At 38.7% G+C, this 16,935-nt stretch overlaps 1 protein-coding gene across 7 annotated transcripts in view; it reads right to left on the reverse strand.

The window, feature by feature from the left end:
- The window catches only part of cnksr2a (connector enhancer of kinase suppressor of Ras 2a), a 105,861-nt gene that overhangs the window by 14,277 nt on the left and 74,649 nt on the right, over positions 1-16,935 (reverse strand). For 4 of the 7 annotated variants that reach the window (XM_065258382.2, XM_065258378.2, XM_065258383.2 and 1 more), the window contains exons 14-18: positions 8,850-8,898; positions 6,611-6,786; positions 5,840-5,913; positions 5,612-5,751; positions 2,184-2,287 (exon numbers count right to left, since the gene is read on the reverse strand). In XM_065258382.2, the coding sequence (XP_065114454.1) occupies positions 2,184-2,287; positions 5,612-5,751; positions 5,840-5,913; positions 6,611-6,786; positions 8,850-8,898 (543 nt within the window). The remainder of the gene's footprint in view (positions 1-2,183; positions 2,288-5,611; positions 5,752-5,839; positions 5,914-6,610; positions 6,787-8,849; positions 8,899-16,935) is intronic. The other 3 variants (XM_065258380.2, XM_065258384.2, XM_065258381.2) reach the window with 1 other exon arrangement.

Raw genomic sequence — 16,935 nt, forward strand, 5'->3', positions numbered from 1 at the left:
CGGTGAATAAGCTAAATTCCTAAAATGTGGGCGTGTTCCTTTAATGTTGGTAAAAGGGACATTCCACTTTTTTTAAAAATATGCTAATTTTCCTTGAGCTAAACATTTGAGTTTTACTGTTTGGAATCCATTCAGCTGATCTCCGGGTTTGGCGGTACCACTTTTAGCACATCTTAGCATAATCCATTGAATCTGATTAGACCGTTAGCATCGCGCAAAAAAATAACCAAAGAGTTTCTAAATTTTTCCTTTTCAAAACTTGACTTTTCTGTAGTTAGATTTTGTGCTAAGACCGAGGGAAAATTAAAAGTTGTGATTTTCTAAGGCAGATATGGCTAGGAACTATACTCTCATTCTGGCGTAAAAATCAAGGACGCAATAATATAACGCAGCCCCGAATATAGTCACCTTGATAACTTTCAATACCAGGGGACTATTTTCGGATGCTGCGTAATATCATTGCGCCTGCTGCAGCTATGTTACAGCAACAAAGTCCTTGATTATTACGCCAGTATGAGAGCATAGGTCCTAGCCATTTCGCAACTTTTAATTTTCTGTCGGTCTTAGTACACGATGTAACTACAGAAGAGTCAAGTTATAAATAAGAAAAATATCGAAACTCTTTGGTCATTTTTGAGTGTGATGCTAATGCTCTAATCAGATTCAATGGATTGTGCTAAGCTATGCTAAATGTGCTAGGGCCAGACCCGGAAATCAGCTGAATGGATTTCAAACCGGTAAAACTCAAATGTTTAACTCTAGTGGAGTTAGAAAATAAGCATTTAAAAAAAAGTGTTTAGTAACTTTTGATTTTTAAACTGTGTTAGTAAATGCTGAAACTAACATGAACTAAGATTAATAATTGCTTTAGAAGTATTGTTCATTGATAGTTCACGTAAACTAATGCATTAAGTAAGAGATAATGTATAGGCAGCCGGTTGTTATCGCAAAAATAAGTCCAGATTCAAAGCGGAGGGTCACACTTTATTTCGCGATAACAACTGGCTGTCTATACATTATAACACTTAATACCAGGCTATTTACCTCTTAAGAAAGGTACGGAACATTAAATATTGATTTAAATATTTTATTTGCTAATTTTTTGACAAATGCAAACCCGTTTACGTTCAGTTTTAAGAAAAGGCAAGTTATTTAAATGTCATGAGCACGTTATTTGGTTTAATCATTTGTAAATATAATGTCACACTTTTACGGTTTGTACACAATGATGACGTAGCAGCATACGCGCGCGTATTTTGGCAATGGAAGTATGGCGAGAATCGGCAGCATGTCAAGCTACGCGAGCGGATAAAGCAACACAGACAAATAAAGTTATTTTAAAAAGTTGACTTTATTAAATGGTATCCGGTTCTTCTCCGATAAACTTTCTGAGTTGCTAACACGTTAGAACCACTGGGGAACAACACCACTGCTGTTGCCAAAATGCACGCGCAATTGATCACGTGGGTCTATATGTTATTAAAAGACATTTATATTACATTTTTGTGTAATATTAAACTGTATGATTTGCAGCATCCAGGTTACCCTGTGATATATAAGTTTTAAGTGGTTGTTATCTAGGAATAACAAACCTGCAAATGTCGCAACTGGCCAATCAGAATGAAGCATTCCAACGAACCGTGTACTGTAATAACTAATGTTACAAATAACACCTTGCCACAATATTATTATTATTCATGCATAATTACTTTCCAGTTAAAATATTATTTCATGTTACAGTTGCATTGTTTTGCATTACTATAGTAGAACCGTCATGAAAATACTGTCACAATAAGGGCTGTCACTAGATTAGGATTAAAATTCAATTAATCACATATCAACATTTGCTAAAAAGATCCAAGATTTTTTACATTATGCATTAGTATTTGTGGGTGAACAAACAAATATTTCAAAAGGAAAGAGAGATGAGGTGGCGGATTCAACCTCACACACATCTACAGTGGGCTTCACTCAACACGAAAAAGTGGTCTGACTCATTTGGGCACGTACACACTTGTGACGTGTTAAGGGCAGGTCTAAAGGACGGCACTGTAAAACAGCTCTTTTACCAATGCTAAATGTCAAGTATTATAAAGTCGTGCTATTGTGTGGGATTACACAATGAGAGGGAGCTGTGTGTGTTTGTGTGTGCTGGAGAAGTAGTTAGCATGATGATGACTCACTGAGGGTGGTCGTGGGTATGTGTCATAAGGGGGCGGCGGGCTGTCTTGCTTGGGCGTTGAGGGCGTTTCATTGTCTTCGTGTTCACTTTCACTCCAGTAGTCTGCTGGAAGAGAGAGAGAGATATAGAAGAGAGTAAGATGAAGAGAGAGAGAGAGAGAGAGAGAGAGAGAGATGCATTCAGGGAGTCATTAGCTTGTTGTGAAACATGTCTATGAGGTAAACAATAATTACATTAAAGCCTCAGAGATCACATGGGGCAGAAAGAAACAGGTTTTCCCATGAGGGGATGGTTGGATCCCGGCCAATGAACACACACACACACACAAACTCTGGTATCAAGTATTTGAAGGAACCGTGTAACAACTGGAATTAGTGAAATAAAATGAAATTAAGATGGGCCTGGAGCACTTTGCAGTCACAAAGCACATCGTAAGATAAATGCACTGGTGCTCTGGACGAAATGAGACACTTGGAAATATGCACACGCAAGCCAAAACTCTTGAGAGGAGCACTGAATCTATTTAAGTGTCGCCCAGAGGCTGACCCGAACTATAATGCATGACTGTCTATTGCATCATTCATAAAGCAACCATCTTGAATTTTTGTAAGCTACCGCATCTCACCTCCATCATCTCAGTTGCATGATGCTGCAATTGTCATTTATCTTGAGCATGGTGAAACGCAATACTACACAAGACAAATCAGGACACACACTTAACTCTATAAAATTGGATCTTAAATAGACAAAAAAGGTGAAAAAAGCTATGAAATAAACTGAGACCTAAAATGCTCTCTATTGGCACAGCATTGGACTTGCCAGAGATGGCAAAGACACAACATAGTGAGTCATTTATTTAAAACAAACAATGACTAGTCATCTGCTTTTCTGCGCAACCAATACAAACAGGTAGACGAGCGAGTATGAACACAAGCAGGCAGACAGTGTAAATGGAAGTGACAGAAGGGGTCCAGACAGCGAAAGATAAAGCGATTATCTCAGCGTGGTTGGGGAGGAGCAAGCAAGCATGTGCCGCCAAGGTTCACACTCATCATCTGAGTGAATCTGCAGCTACTGAATCAGACACAATCTCTGTTCCCATCTCTCCCCAGGGCTTTTAATTTGTCTCTGTGGGTATTATGAGCGGTAATGATGCCTGTCTATGAAAGTCAGTGTTTGCTGATGTTTCTGTATTATCATTCTTTGGTCGGTAGAGTCACTACAGACCGCCTGATAATTTGTGAAGGTCAAAGAAATAAAGATGAGGTCGAGTCAAAGGAAATCAGGGAAACGAGAGAAAGAGGGCTTCGGAAAGGTGGGCCGGAGATCTAGGACTAATCTAGGATTGCGAGCAGAAACTCATCTGTCAAAATAACTGTCTCTCAAAATATCACTTTGTTCGCTCTGCTTTTGTCCCTCTGTATTTGTCCTACATTCATGTGCTGATGTAGGACATATACCTCCCCAAAAAGATTTGGGAAAATATTTTGAACTTTGAGAGAATCTCTTAATCCTTATGGGTTTTTGGGAATGTTTTCATCCACTATGGGTTGTATTAATTTGGCCATAACTTTCTCTGCGTTTCAGAAAATGGGATGGTTTTGGTGACAAAACTTATATTGATATATATTTTGGCAAAATGCTTTGAAATTTTTCAAATTTACAACCCTTTGGAGTTGTTCGTGGATGAAAACATCCACCAAATTACACTGCTGTAAAAATGTATCAGAAATTTCAGGTTTATAACTCTTTAATTGCCAAGTTCATAAGTGATGTCACTGAGTTTGGAAAAAACACACAAAATTACAAATTTTTAATATAAAAAGTGATTTTTTAAATCTGATGCTGCACAAAAACAATAACAATGCATCAAAGCCAATGTTTTAACTAATCTCTGACATGCCCAAGACTATTAAAAGGAAAAAAACAGACAGTCCTCAATCAATTTTTATATTGAAAATTGGTCATTTTGTGTGTGTTTTTCCCAAATCAGTGACATAATTTATGAACTTGGCAATTAAAGAGTCAGTGATGCACAGGTCAATGTATAAACAACCAGCACCCGACTGATGTTTTCAACTAACCCCCCTGTAACTCGGACCGCAAAAAAATAAAAAAAAATTGTACCTGACCCGCTCCCTGGCTCACTTTTTTTTTTTTAAAGTAGTAATTGTTTAAAATAGTTAATTGACATTTTTATTTCAAACGACCCGATCAACCGTGACTGGAATTATCATAAAAAATTTTTTTGATGACTTGATGACTTTGATGACTCGTAAGCAGCCACGACCCGCAGGCACCCGCTCATTTCGGATCAACCCGCGCATAACTGTAAAGAGTTAAAATCCTGTAATTTTTGTAAACATTTGGTTGTTTTGGTCAGTACTGAGGTTGATTAACAGATTTATGAAAAAAAAAGGAAAAAAATATTCATATGATAGATTTTTACAGCCATTAAATTTTTCATCCACAAACAACTCAAAAGGGTAGGGAATTTTAACAATTCAAAAGGGTTAAAAACGAAAGGAATAAAAAAATCACAATAAAAATCTCTAATATTTTTGTTTCTTTTAAAGGGATAGTTCACCAAAAAATTATCATTTACTTACCCTCATGTTGTTACAAAACTGTATACATTTCTTTGTTCTGATGAACACAAAGGAAAATATTTTGAGAAATGTTTGTAACCAAACCGATCAGAAGCCCCATTGACATCCACAGTAAAAATACTATTGACAGGGTTTCCTACCCTAATTAAAATGTCAAATTCCCTGACTTTTCCCCCACTAAAAATCTGAATTTCCATGACTTATGTCCGGGATGCAGTGAGCTTGGATAATGTAGTGTACACTGTGAGTTTATAAAAATGTAGCTTAAATTTGTAAAATGAATAAACAGTGCCAATAAGTGGCTGTTTAAATTGTAGTCAGCGAAAACTTTGACCTAGCAATGGTATTCCTTACAACACAAGTAAACAAGCGGATTACATTTTGAAAAATAAAAAATAAAATTTAAAGCAACAAACAAAAATCCCTGATATTCCATGACTTGGACAAAAAATATAAAATTCCCTGATTTTCAATGTCTGAAAAAGATCTTTCAAAATTCCATAATATTTCAAAAATTCCATGACCCGTGGGAACCCTGTATTGAAGTCAATGGGGCTTCTGATTAGTTTGGTAACAAATATTCCTCAAAATATCTTCATTGTGTTCATCAGAACAACGAAATTTATACAGGGTTGAAACAACATAAGAGTGAGTAAATGATGACAGAATTATCATTTTTGGGTGAACTATCCCTTTAAAAACCAACGCAATTTAATTATCTTAAATTTTAAGAAAAGGACCTCAAAAGATCTCAATAATATCATGACATGTCAGAACTTTTGTTTGCCATTTCCACAATATGTTGCAACGCCCTTCTTACCTTGTTCCTGACGGATCCTCTCTCTCTCCGCATAGCCGGCAGCTGCCATATTGAGACGACTCAACCATCTGTTCATATCGTCCACGCCGTCGGCGGCAAAGTAGAAGCTCTTGATTTTAGGATGGCAAGCTTTAAATGCGCTAGGGAGGAAGCACAGATACTGTAAGAAATCCTCGGGCATCGCAAACTGAACACATCCACAAACAATGTTTTCGTAAAGATACTCACTATTTCTTGCGACATTCGCTAGCTCTGTCGATCTTAAACTCTGGCAGGCTAACAAACCCTTCGGCCTTCTCATCCTTAAAGGACCGAGAGAAAAAATGAGAATGTCAGAACGAGTTACCGCACTATAGACACAACTATAATGTCATTATGCCCTCATTAGGAGCTACACCTCCTTATTCCCTTCTTCTTTTATTCCCTTTCTCCATTTTCATTATTCTTCATGGTATTAAATTGAAGCGGGACAGCTAAAGCCCATTGAAGAAAAGTTCGCATAATTAAATGAAAAGCATAAATTGGTGTGGCTCTCTGTAAGCCTGCCTGTGTTTACAAAACCCACACAGTAGAAGATCATCAATTACACTACAGCCAGACTTTGTTGCAGGAGTCTCACTGGACCAAAACCGGGCCAAGAGGAACCCCTCCCTCTCCTTCCTATGATCCCCCAGAACAGCAGTCGTTTCCAGGGCCCGGGCCATGATAAAAAGGAGAGGACACGGAGGGTAATTAATCAAAAGCGAGGGAGAGCGAGAATAAACGAGAGCAGGGGAAGAGAGGAACGTTTGTTCGGCAAACTTTCTTATCTTCATTACAGGCACACTGTGTTTTTTTTTTGGGGGGGGGGTAGATGGGCATTAATCTTGTTCCACACAAGAGGGTAAAGCCTGCACCAATTAAAGTCTCATTCCCGGATCAATACAATTTCTGCTGTGCTGTTAGATACAAGAAACAAAGAGATAACTGTATTGGCCAATCACACACACACATACTCACCTCCTCATTCATGTACCAGTATAAGCAGGTGTCCTTCAAAACAAACCAGTATTTCTTCCATTTTTGAGAGAAATAGCTCTTTGCATCCTTCTTCTTCCACAGCCAGCCCTCACAATCTCCGCGGCCCAGGTCTTTACAGGAGATTCGTCTTTTACTGATGGAAGACAGTGGACCCGCTGGGACAAAATAAGAGGACATAATGTATTACTAACTGAGGAGATCAAATGTAAAAACCTCTAAGGGGCCAATCACACCAAACACGTGCGGCGCAGCTTTTTATATTGCTAGGCAACCACCAAGGCAGCTGATTTGTCAATCAAATATTAAAGCATGAACGCCCTTTTGCTGTTAGCTGTCATATTATCAGAAATTTTAAAAAGAGGACGCTTGCTATCGAGGGGGAAAGGTGCACAAACTCGCAGGAGAGAGTGAGTGACTGCAGTCCGTTTATTCCAAGCAACTGTAAACTTCTGTCACCACAACGGAAGGCCCGCCTCTCCCCTCATTCGATTGGATAATGGAAAGATGCTAATGACATCGGGAGCTTTTCCTCTCTAAGCGCTCCTCCAAAAAAGCATGCTGCGGCAGGCGGCAAAAAAAAAACCCACATGCATTCGGGGCGCATAAACAGCGCGTAACGCTCACTGCCTATAGAAAATCATTCAATAAAGGTGCGTTCAACTGCCATAAACGTGTTCGGTGTGATCTAAGTATGTCTGACATGTTTTCTTGTCAATTCGAATTTTTAATGGGCTCTTATGTTTAGGTTATTTCATGACAATGATAAGGTTAAATGAAATGCCTTATTTTCACCAATTTTACTTTAGTTATTTCATTGGTATTTAACACAATTGACTCTCTTTTGCTGCAAAACCCTCTAAGTATATACAAAAATCCCCACTTCTAAAAAAGCCTCTTCACTGTGCTTTCTGAATAAAAGTAAAAGGCTCAAAATTCTGTCAATATCCTAATATCAGCACTTTGCAGTTCGGGCAGCCCGCCTAAGCTGGGAAACCCCACCGCCTTAACTAGGTCTTCAAAAAAAAAGATTGCTGCACAAAAGGCCGTCAAGTGCATCTCTGAGAATAGAGCGGACGCGCTTCACACCGCAAGCGGGCACGTGCGCTACATGGCCGAAAAAGAGAAAGACGTGGTCCATCACTGTCTGGAGGATACTAGCCAGGTAATAGCGTGGTAAACCTTCTTTTAAGGTCACATTCTTTCTGATCCCATTTTTTAAACCCTAGTTACTGTGTAATGTGTCTGTAATAGCATAAATAATACCTGCAAAACGATAAAGCTCAAAGTTCACTGCCAGGCGATATATTTTCTTTAAAAGAATCTCCTTTCAAAGCCTACAGCGAACGGCCGGTTTGGACTACAGCCCTCTACTTCCCGGTTGAATGACGTCAAAGCAAGAGTGTTTGACTCCACCCACATGAATATGTCAGTCGCCAGCTAAGCTAACAGCAAGCTAAGCTGCTGTCAAATCACACCACACTAAACAAACTACACAATCAGAACTCGATACATATTTCTGAAGGAGGGACTTCATAGAACAAGGAAGACATTAGCCTGTTTTAAGGACAGTGAAAACAGCGCTATAAGTAAAATGTATGAAAAATAATGTGTTTTTTACAAGTAAAACATGAACATATGTTATATTGCGCACTGTAAACACAATCAAAGCTTTAAAAACACAGTAACAACAGGACCTTTAACGTGCCGTTCTTCCATGCACTTGGGGACTTTTGCTGTTAAGCAGCTTTTGCAACTGAACTTTTCAATTATTTTTGAGATCTGCACAAATTACATATATCTGTAAGCACAACCCAAAAAGAAAAAGCATTTTAGCACTTTAGGGTCTCAAGTCCCAATGGGTTTTTGAATGAAGTTCTTTATATTATTTTCATATTTTCACAGTCATGTTCTTTGGTAAAACAGGTCAATATCAATCAATGTGTGATTCTTTCAGAAAATAATATTAGCGTAATATACAGTGTTTGGAAAGGATATGCAATAATATAATAAAGAATATATTAGTTGCCTGCCAAAAAGTGCCAAAAAGAATTAAAAGCATGACAGAAATATATTTTTCTGTTGTTGTTTTAACTTCTTTTAGTCTTGAAGGAGGTTTTACTTTTATATTTTCTGTGTTTTGCTCCTTATACAGCCATGCAGCCAGCGAACAGAATGATGGCAATACTATAAAACATAAGACTAAGACAGAAGTAATCACCTTTATTCTTTTTCTTGGTCTTTGATAACAGAGAGGATCCCTGGAATGTCTACAAAGAAAACAAAACACATCATCAGAGTTGACATGAATAACAAAATAGATATTTGCTTTCACAGCTTCTACTGAGATATAATAGAACGTATGCCCCAATGTTAGCTTGTCCGGAACCGAGCACACTTTCATCCATTATACTGTATGACACTTGCATTATATGTGAGCGGCCCCTACGCTAATAGGATTTTGTTTTTCTCTTCCTGTCTTGTCCTCAAACCTGAGGACCCTGAGACACACAGAACCAGTTTCTGCTGTCGTGAAGCTTTTCAAACCATCCCATCATTGTGATACCCAACCTATGTCTGACCAGCGACTATGATCGCTTGCCTTTATTGTGATGCCCAGCCGATGTATGACCAGCGACTACGATCGCTTGCCTTTATTGTGATGCCCAACCGATGTATGACCAGCGGCCAACGATCGCTTGCCTTTATTGTGATGCCCAACTGATGTCTAACCAGTGACTACCGATCCCTCGCCTTTATTGTGATGCCCAACCAATGTCTTACCAGCGACCACCGATCACTTGCCTTTATTGTGATGCCCAACCGATGTCTAACCAGCGACCACTGATCGCTTGCCTTTACTGTGATGCCCAACCGATGTATGACCAGCGACCACCAATCACTTGTCTTTATTGTGATGCCCAACTGATGCCTGACCAGCGACCACCGATTGCTTGCCTTTATTGTGATGCCCCACTGATGCCTGACCAGCGACCACCAATCGCTTGCCTTTATTGTGATGCCCAACCGATGTCTGACCAGCGACCACTGACCGATTCCTTTAAATTTTTATTTAAATTATTAAAACTTTTTATTTACATACATTTTTGTATAACAAAGTACTCAATATAAGCCTATAGTATATCTTCTATAGGATCAGCTAGGTCTGGCTTTTTTCAAGAGCTTTTTTTTCTCCCAAGGACTTTTTTCTGCACAGGGTTTTTCTCCTAGGAGTTTTTTTCAACCACTTGGGAGTCAGCTGACATTAGCTTAACTTATAACTACATTACATTATGTTACGTTACATATTACATTGCTTCTTTGTTGTCCTGTGATTTTTCTGTTTTCTTTTGCTTTTATTAATGTAAAGCTGCTTTGGAAAATTAAACAATTGTGAAAAGCGCTATATAAATAAAATAAATAAAAAATGCATTAAATGCAACAATCCTTCTCTTCCCAAAGCAATCTAGGTTAAGTGTTTCGCTCAAGGACACATTGGTAAATGGTTCATGACTTGCTCTTTGTAAAGATTGAACAAGCAATCTTTTTATCATCAGCTTAGGGCTAAACCACTACCCCATCACACTGTAACATCCCTTGCAATGTCATACCTGTTGAAATCAGCCAAAGGGATTTCTCCAGTAACAAGATGCTTAAACTAATGCTTACTGACTGGAATATTAGAGCTTGGTTTGATTAACCAATCAAAGTAACCAAATTTTAAGCTAATAGCCTGCTGTTGGGCAAGCCACAGAGCCGGTGTAGTCCCTGTGAAAGCTTGTGTGGAGTTGTTGATACAGTCTCAAATAAGTCTAGATGTCTGAACAAACTGAAGACCTCACCTTGGTTACAGATGCATAGAGATGACAATAAAGACCACCAATGCCCATTCCTACACTGTCCTGGTGAACAATATGGTCCCTAGTAGTACCCTTTCAAAAAGTACACCTTGTTCAAATCCCAGGGAACACACATACTGATAAAAATTACAGCGTGCATTGTAGGTCACACTGGAAAGACTGTCTGTCAAACAGAATGCGTGAAATCGAGGGCAGTTAATCCGAGAATGTCATCCGTCAACCCTTCTGACCCTCAGAGAGGAATCACATGGAGAAAATGTGTAAGCATAACAATCTCTAAGCATCAATCCATCACACAGCAAATTAAAATCGGAGGTGACATCTGAGCAGATGCAGGAGTGAAAGTACAAAAACAGCCCCGAGAGCAGGAAGGGACACAGTGAGCAAATAAATTTGATTTTGTAGCATCCTCTGCCCGTGTGTTTGTTGAGCAGTATTTCCTGGATCAGCATGCCCAGACCAAGCACATATTTATGATCCGAGCCCTGTGGCAATTCACTTCAGTGCACAAACTTCCAGCGAGTTTGGGCGTTAAATTAGAGGTAAATCTAAGTGTTATGCATGCATTAGCAACGAGTATCACTGACATGAACTACTGTAACACCACCTTAACTGATTTATTGACCTGCTCATGAGGATGCAAACTACTCCACAGCCCAAGGGGATGACTCATATTGATTAATGAAAGATGTCCAAAAAGATTCCCTGTAATTCAGTTTGTGGAGCATTATTTAGTTATTCAGAAGAATCTGGGAATAATTTTCTCACTTACAGATGCCTTGCTATTTGTTCAAGTGGCTTCATTGATTGGAAGAATAGCATTTCACCTAACCCTTGAATGTCAATAAGACTTAGTCCCAAAGCATTGTGGGAATTGCCTTCCTCAGGGTGTGAATCGCAATTGCCGTGTGAATTGAAGTGTAAAACAATTAGATGCAGTGACACTTAGAAAATTCCCAAAAGATTCGACATCTCCAAATAAATAAGGCACCATGAATAGAATTATAGAACATAGGTCAGATTGATTTCACGGTTTTACTCCTGTAAATATTTCTCAGGGTGGGTTTATTTTTGACTATGTTTACATTAGTGCATTTTGGTTTTCTAGCACATTACTTTTGCTACATTTTCCCCTGACACTACTCGTGTATTCATCAAGTCCCTATCATTTTTTCAAACACAAGTATAGAGGAGGATCATTTTCATTTTAAAATGCAGTTTTAAAGGGCATTTATTATGCAAAATCTACTTTGGACATAAAAGTGTGTTGGCAGTGGTTGAAAACAACAATGAAATAATTTCACCCACTCCTTAATAACCATTAAACCAAAGCAGTCTCATTAGACATACTATTATGATTCTCTTGTTAATGTGATGTCACATAAACAAAGCACCATTCATGGCCACTGACTAACTGGTTAATTTTACCCAAAAGCTTTTATAAAAAGTGTCTGCCGGTGACTTCTCTTCCGAGGATCACAAATTTAAAGGGGTGGTTCAATGGTATTTCAAGCATTCTGACTTATTAACACAGTTATAGAGTTGTTTCCTCATGCTAAACGTAGGCAAAGTGTCAAAAAAGCAGTTGGGCCTGTTACAGAGTATTTCTGTGCCGAATGCCCTTCGCCAGGGTTCTTACAAGTTTTGGAAAGTTTTTTTCGATTACAGGTCAGGCTGACGTTTCAGGGGTTTCTATATGTATCACTTCTTTTTATACTTCCCCTGGAAAACCCCGCCCACCCGTCCATCAGTGGGAGACGCTAGAACTTTCAAACATCTTATCACGCTTATTCAAAACTCAACAATGGCACGAATGAAGAAGTGTGTTTTTGGATGTAAGGAGAAGAAAGTCAGCCTTATGGAAACAATGGATATAGTTTATTATCCGGAGTAGCAGCGGAGTTTTGCGTGTGTTTGATGCGCTGGATTTTCCCAACCGGGTCATGACGAGTTGCACGCGGTAAGTACGACTTCTGTCTTATGTTGGAAATAGGCGCCTGCATATTATATAAATGACACGAACATGTAGTGAATCATAAGTTAAAACAGTGATGTTGCATGACTCGTACTCGCTCCTCCCGCGGTAGTAACTCCTCCTTCTTAATTTTTTCGTACGTTATAGGAAAGATTCGGTAAAGCTAATCTTACTTTTATAAATCTGATTAAACTAAAGACTCTTCGGAGATAAAAAGGATGTAATACTACTCTATAGGTACTATAGGTAGAAATGCAGAAACAGCGTGTGTTACGTGAGCTTTTAAATATGTGTTTCGGAGCGAGGAGCAACCTTCCGAAATTGCCACTTTGTGGATGGGAGCAAAAATGTGCCATTTTGGGAGTGTCCTTTTAAATGCAAATAAGTTGATATCTGCACTAAATGGTAGTACTGTGGTTGGATAGTGCAGATTAAGGGACGGTATCATCCCCTACTGACATCACAAGGGGAGCCTAATTTCAATGATGTTAGGCAAAATCGCATAGATTATCGGAGTCGATTTTCCTCGACTATGAACGTGATTTTGACTAGCTTCACTGTGAAATACAGCTCTTTGTAGTAAATGCCGCTCCATCTGAAAGCAGCTGATGGCAATTTACTACTAATCAAGGAACCGGCTAACACGCGTGAGAATCGCAGGTGATTTTTTGCACAGGCCTACTTTAAAATTAAGCAGCCTGGTATGGACATCAGCATCCTGTGTATTTAAAATGTTTACATTTATGCATTTGGCAGATGCTTTTTTCCACTGCATTCAAGATATGCATTATAATTATGCATGTTCCCAGAAAACCGGAGCCATAATCTTGCTAGCATTATGCCCTACCAGCTGAGCTTCATGAACACATGCGAACACATTTTCTGATGGTTTTCTACGAAAATGTCTACAGCCTACCTCCTTTTAAATTCTCTCTCTCATTTTTCTCTCCCTGTCTACGATGTGGAATATGGGAACGATGTGGGTCTCACTCAAGGTCAAGAGTCATAAAAATGAATTGCTTTTCTCCATTATTGTTCGCAAATTAATGCCTCATGAAGGGAAACGCGCTGGGACTTGCCACCAGGCTACAGCTTAATGCCAGTTTACATGACATATGGTGCAAACATTTTCTGCCATGACATCGGCACCAATAATGACTGACATATGCCGGCATATGTTCTGTGCAGTGACCACAAAGCTCATGCATTCATCATCCACACGCTCCAAACCAGACACTGCAAATCAGGGCCGTGCACAGACCTTTTGAGGGGCATGTGCTGAAACTGAAAAAGGGCACCCCCCCCAAATAAATAGCACATAATAATCGTCTTAAAAACGTTATATTTATTTACTATTAATGATTGAAAAATTCCCTATTAATGAATGAAAAATGACATTTTATGGCATTATAAGGATATCTGGCCTTCTAAGTTGGCTTTAACAATTTGCCTCCTGGGTGTTTGTCTGTATTAGGCCTATTTGTAGTCATGTGTTTGTGAACTGCTCTTGTGTACTCCCTCTTATTTAATTGTGTAATATATTAATTTTCATTTTTTTCCTCTGCTTTGCATACATAAAGTTAAATAAAAATATGTTTGAGGAAAAAAGCTATTATTTTTGGTTTTATGATCTAATTTTTATTATTTGGTTAACATGTTTATGTATGTCATTGATAAGAGGGGAAATATGAGATTTAAGATCAAAAAAATATAGTAAAATACTATTCTATTAGCCATACCATTAGCATATCCAACATGTATCTGCCTACCTGGCAAAAACTGTGCTGAGGACCAGGAACGTTGGTCTCTTGAAGGTGCACTTAGGTTGGTTGTTCTCTCTCGTGAACTACACTTTCCTTAAAATAAGCCAGCAATGAAAATGTATAAAAAATTTAGTCTAGTCATTCAGGGCTAACTTTTTGGTGATTTGGAGCACTGTAGCCCCTGACAGAAAATGTTTAAAGCGCAAGCAGAAAATTTTGAGCACACCTTAAATCAGCCTGCAATTATTCACATTTTCCCAAAAGAACTGCATTACTGAAAAATACTAAACAGACTAAACTTTGTGCAGTTGATTTCAGAATAAAAAGTTATGAACTAAAGAATCATACAGCCCACTTGGCTATATCTAGGCATAAGATACATAAATATCCAGATAGCATTTTGTAATGAGATGAGTGGCAGGGCAATACACATACTTGTATCCTTTACAAGTTTCTCATCTTCTATGATATCCACAGTTTTCCTTAACTGTGTGTTTCTATCTGTAATGTTTTTGGTGTTAATGTAGGCTAGAAGTTTTCTCTATCTCTCATCTCTGCAATGTTTAATTTTAAACCCGCGCGGGCGCATCTTCTCGCGGTTCACCCGGGCTGCGTAGACCCATCGGTAAACGATTGAGACGCGTCATTCAAATAAGCGGTAAAACCCGATCCTGCATTCCGTATTGTTGTCACGGGTGCCCTGCACATGCGTGAACAGCAGTGAAAACTGCTCGCGTGGTGTCAAAAACTCATTTTGGTCACAGTTTGGAGCCCTTGGTGCCTCCCTGATTGCCCTCTCGCCCAATCTCGTCTAAACCGGCCCTGCTCAAATTTATAAAACATGCGCCGTTATAGACATACTAGTGTTTCTTTCGTAATGAGACGGCATTGTACTCAAACAACAAGATATTTATTTACCGTTGCAAGACGTTCAGCTGCTCTGCTGTGGAACTTCAGCTCGTCGCAATCAGGGGGCGGAGTTAAGAGGTTTGACTGACAGTTTGAGCGGATACAAAAAGATTTTGTTTTTTAATAACTTTTATTTGATAAATATATTTGTAAAACAGACAGACATACGTAAAGGGTTACCAATAGCATTGATTTATTAAAGAAAATAAAAAATCTAATCAAATTCTTTAGAAAAAAAGGGCACTTCGGAGTGTAAGGACAAAAAGGGCATGTGTTCTGCACAGGTTGAGCCCTATCTGTGCACGTGCCTGCTGCAAATACTGTAGGCAGCACCTTTGACATTTTTCAATCTGTGGGGCATTGCTTTCCAAAGGTGCGATCTGATGTCAGGGGGTTACAAAAGTAACGGCATTGTCTAAAGTGTGGTGAAATTCACACTGCGTGTATCCAGTGGACAGAGTGTGAGGTCAAGGTCCTGGCACTGATCAAACTGCAGCTATCATTACAGACTGCAACGTAGGCAATAATGGTCCACTGTAAACAATAGCAACTAATGCAGCCCCTGAACACATACTAACAGAAGCAGACTGCTAATAAACCTCTCATTTAGTACTTTATCTTTATCATCTTATTGTCCTGCATTTTTGGTTCAGTACTTTTTCTTTTCTCATCTCATCTTAGCCCTTTTCACACACAGATTCCAGAAAAAACATGGATAATGTGCCTTGAATGTGTCTTTTAATTTTTAGTCCATATACACTGTGACATTTAATGTAATTGCAATCATGCACTTTTTTCCGCAGCGTCTTAAGTTTGCTTAAAGAGACACTCCACTTTTTTTGAAAAAATGCTCCCCTAGAGTTGAACATTTGATTTTTACAGTTTTGGAATCCATTCAGCTGATCTCTGGGTATGGCTCTAGCACTTTTAGCATAGCTTAGCATAATCCATTGAATCTGATTAGACCATTAACATTGCAGTAAAACAAAACAAAGAGTTTCGATATTTTTCCAATTTAAAACTTGACTCTTCTGTAGTAACATCCTGTAGTAACATCCTGTACTAAGACCGACGGAAAATTAAAAGTTGGAATTTTCTAGGCAGATATGGCTATGAACTATACTCTCATTCTGGCATAATTATCAAGGACTTTGCTGCTGTAACATGGCTGCAGGAGGTGCAATGATATTACACACGGCCTGAAAATAGTCCCCTGCTATTGAAAGCAACCAATGAGACCATGTTACAGCAGCAAAGTCCTTGATTATTAAGCCAGAATGAGAGTATAGTTCCTAGACATACCGGCCTAGAAAATCGCAACTTTTAAATTTTCCGTAACTACAGAAGAGTCAAGTTTTAAATAGGAAAAATATTGAAACACTTTGGTAATTTTTGAGCGCAATGCTAACGGTCTAATCAGATTCAATGGATTATGCTAAGCTATGCTAAAAATAGTACCGCCAGACCCGGAGATCAGCTGAATGGATTCCAAAACTGTAAAAATCAAATGTTTAACTCTAGGGGAGCTGGAAAATGAGCATATTTTCAAAAAAAAGTGGCGTGTCCCTTTAATAAATGTGATTTCTCTTTTGCGCATTTTTACTTATGCTAGTGCATAACATATTGCTCCATTAAGCTGGCGAATGTTCTCAGCTTTAGCGTGGATAGTGAGGAGCGCCCTGATCTCTGCTTTATTTCCGTATTCAGACATTTTTTTATCTGCATTTAAAACCCAAGGTTAAATGCGTGAACAATAACTGCATTGCTGAAATGACACACATGTCCTCATTACAAAACACC

Source organism: Paramisgurnus dabryanus, chromosome 22 (assembly GCF_030506205.2).
Source record: "Paramisgurnus dabryanus chromosome 22, PD_genome_1.1, whole genome shotgun sequence".
NCBI classification, from domain to species: domain Eukaryota; kingdom Metazoa; phylum Chordata; class Actinopteri; order Cypriniformes; family Cobitidae; genus Paramisgurnus; species Paramisgurnus dabryanus.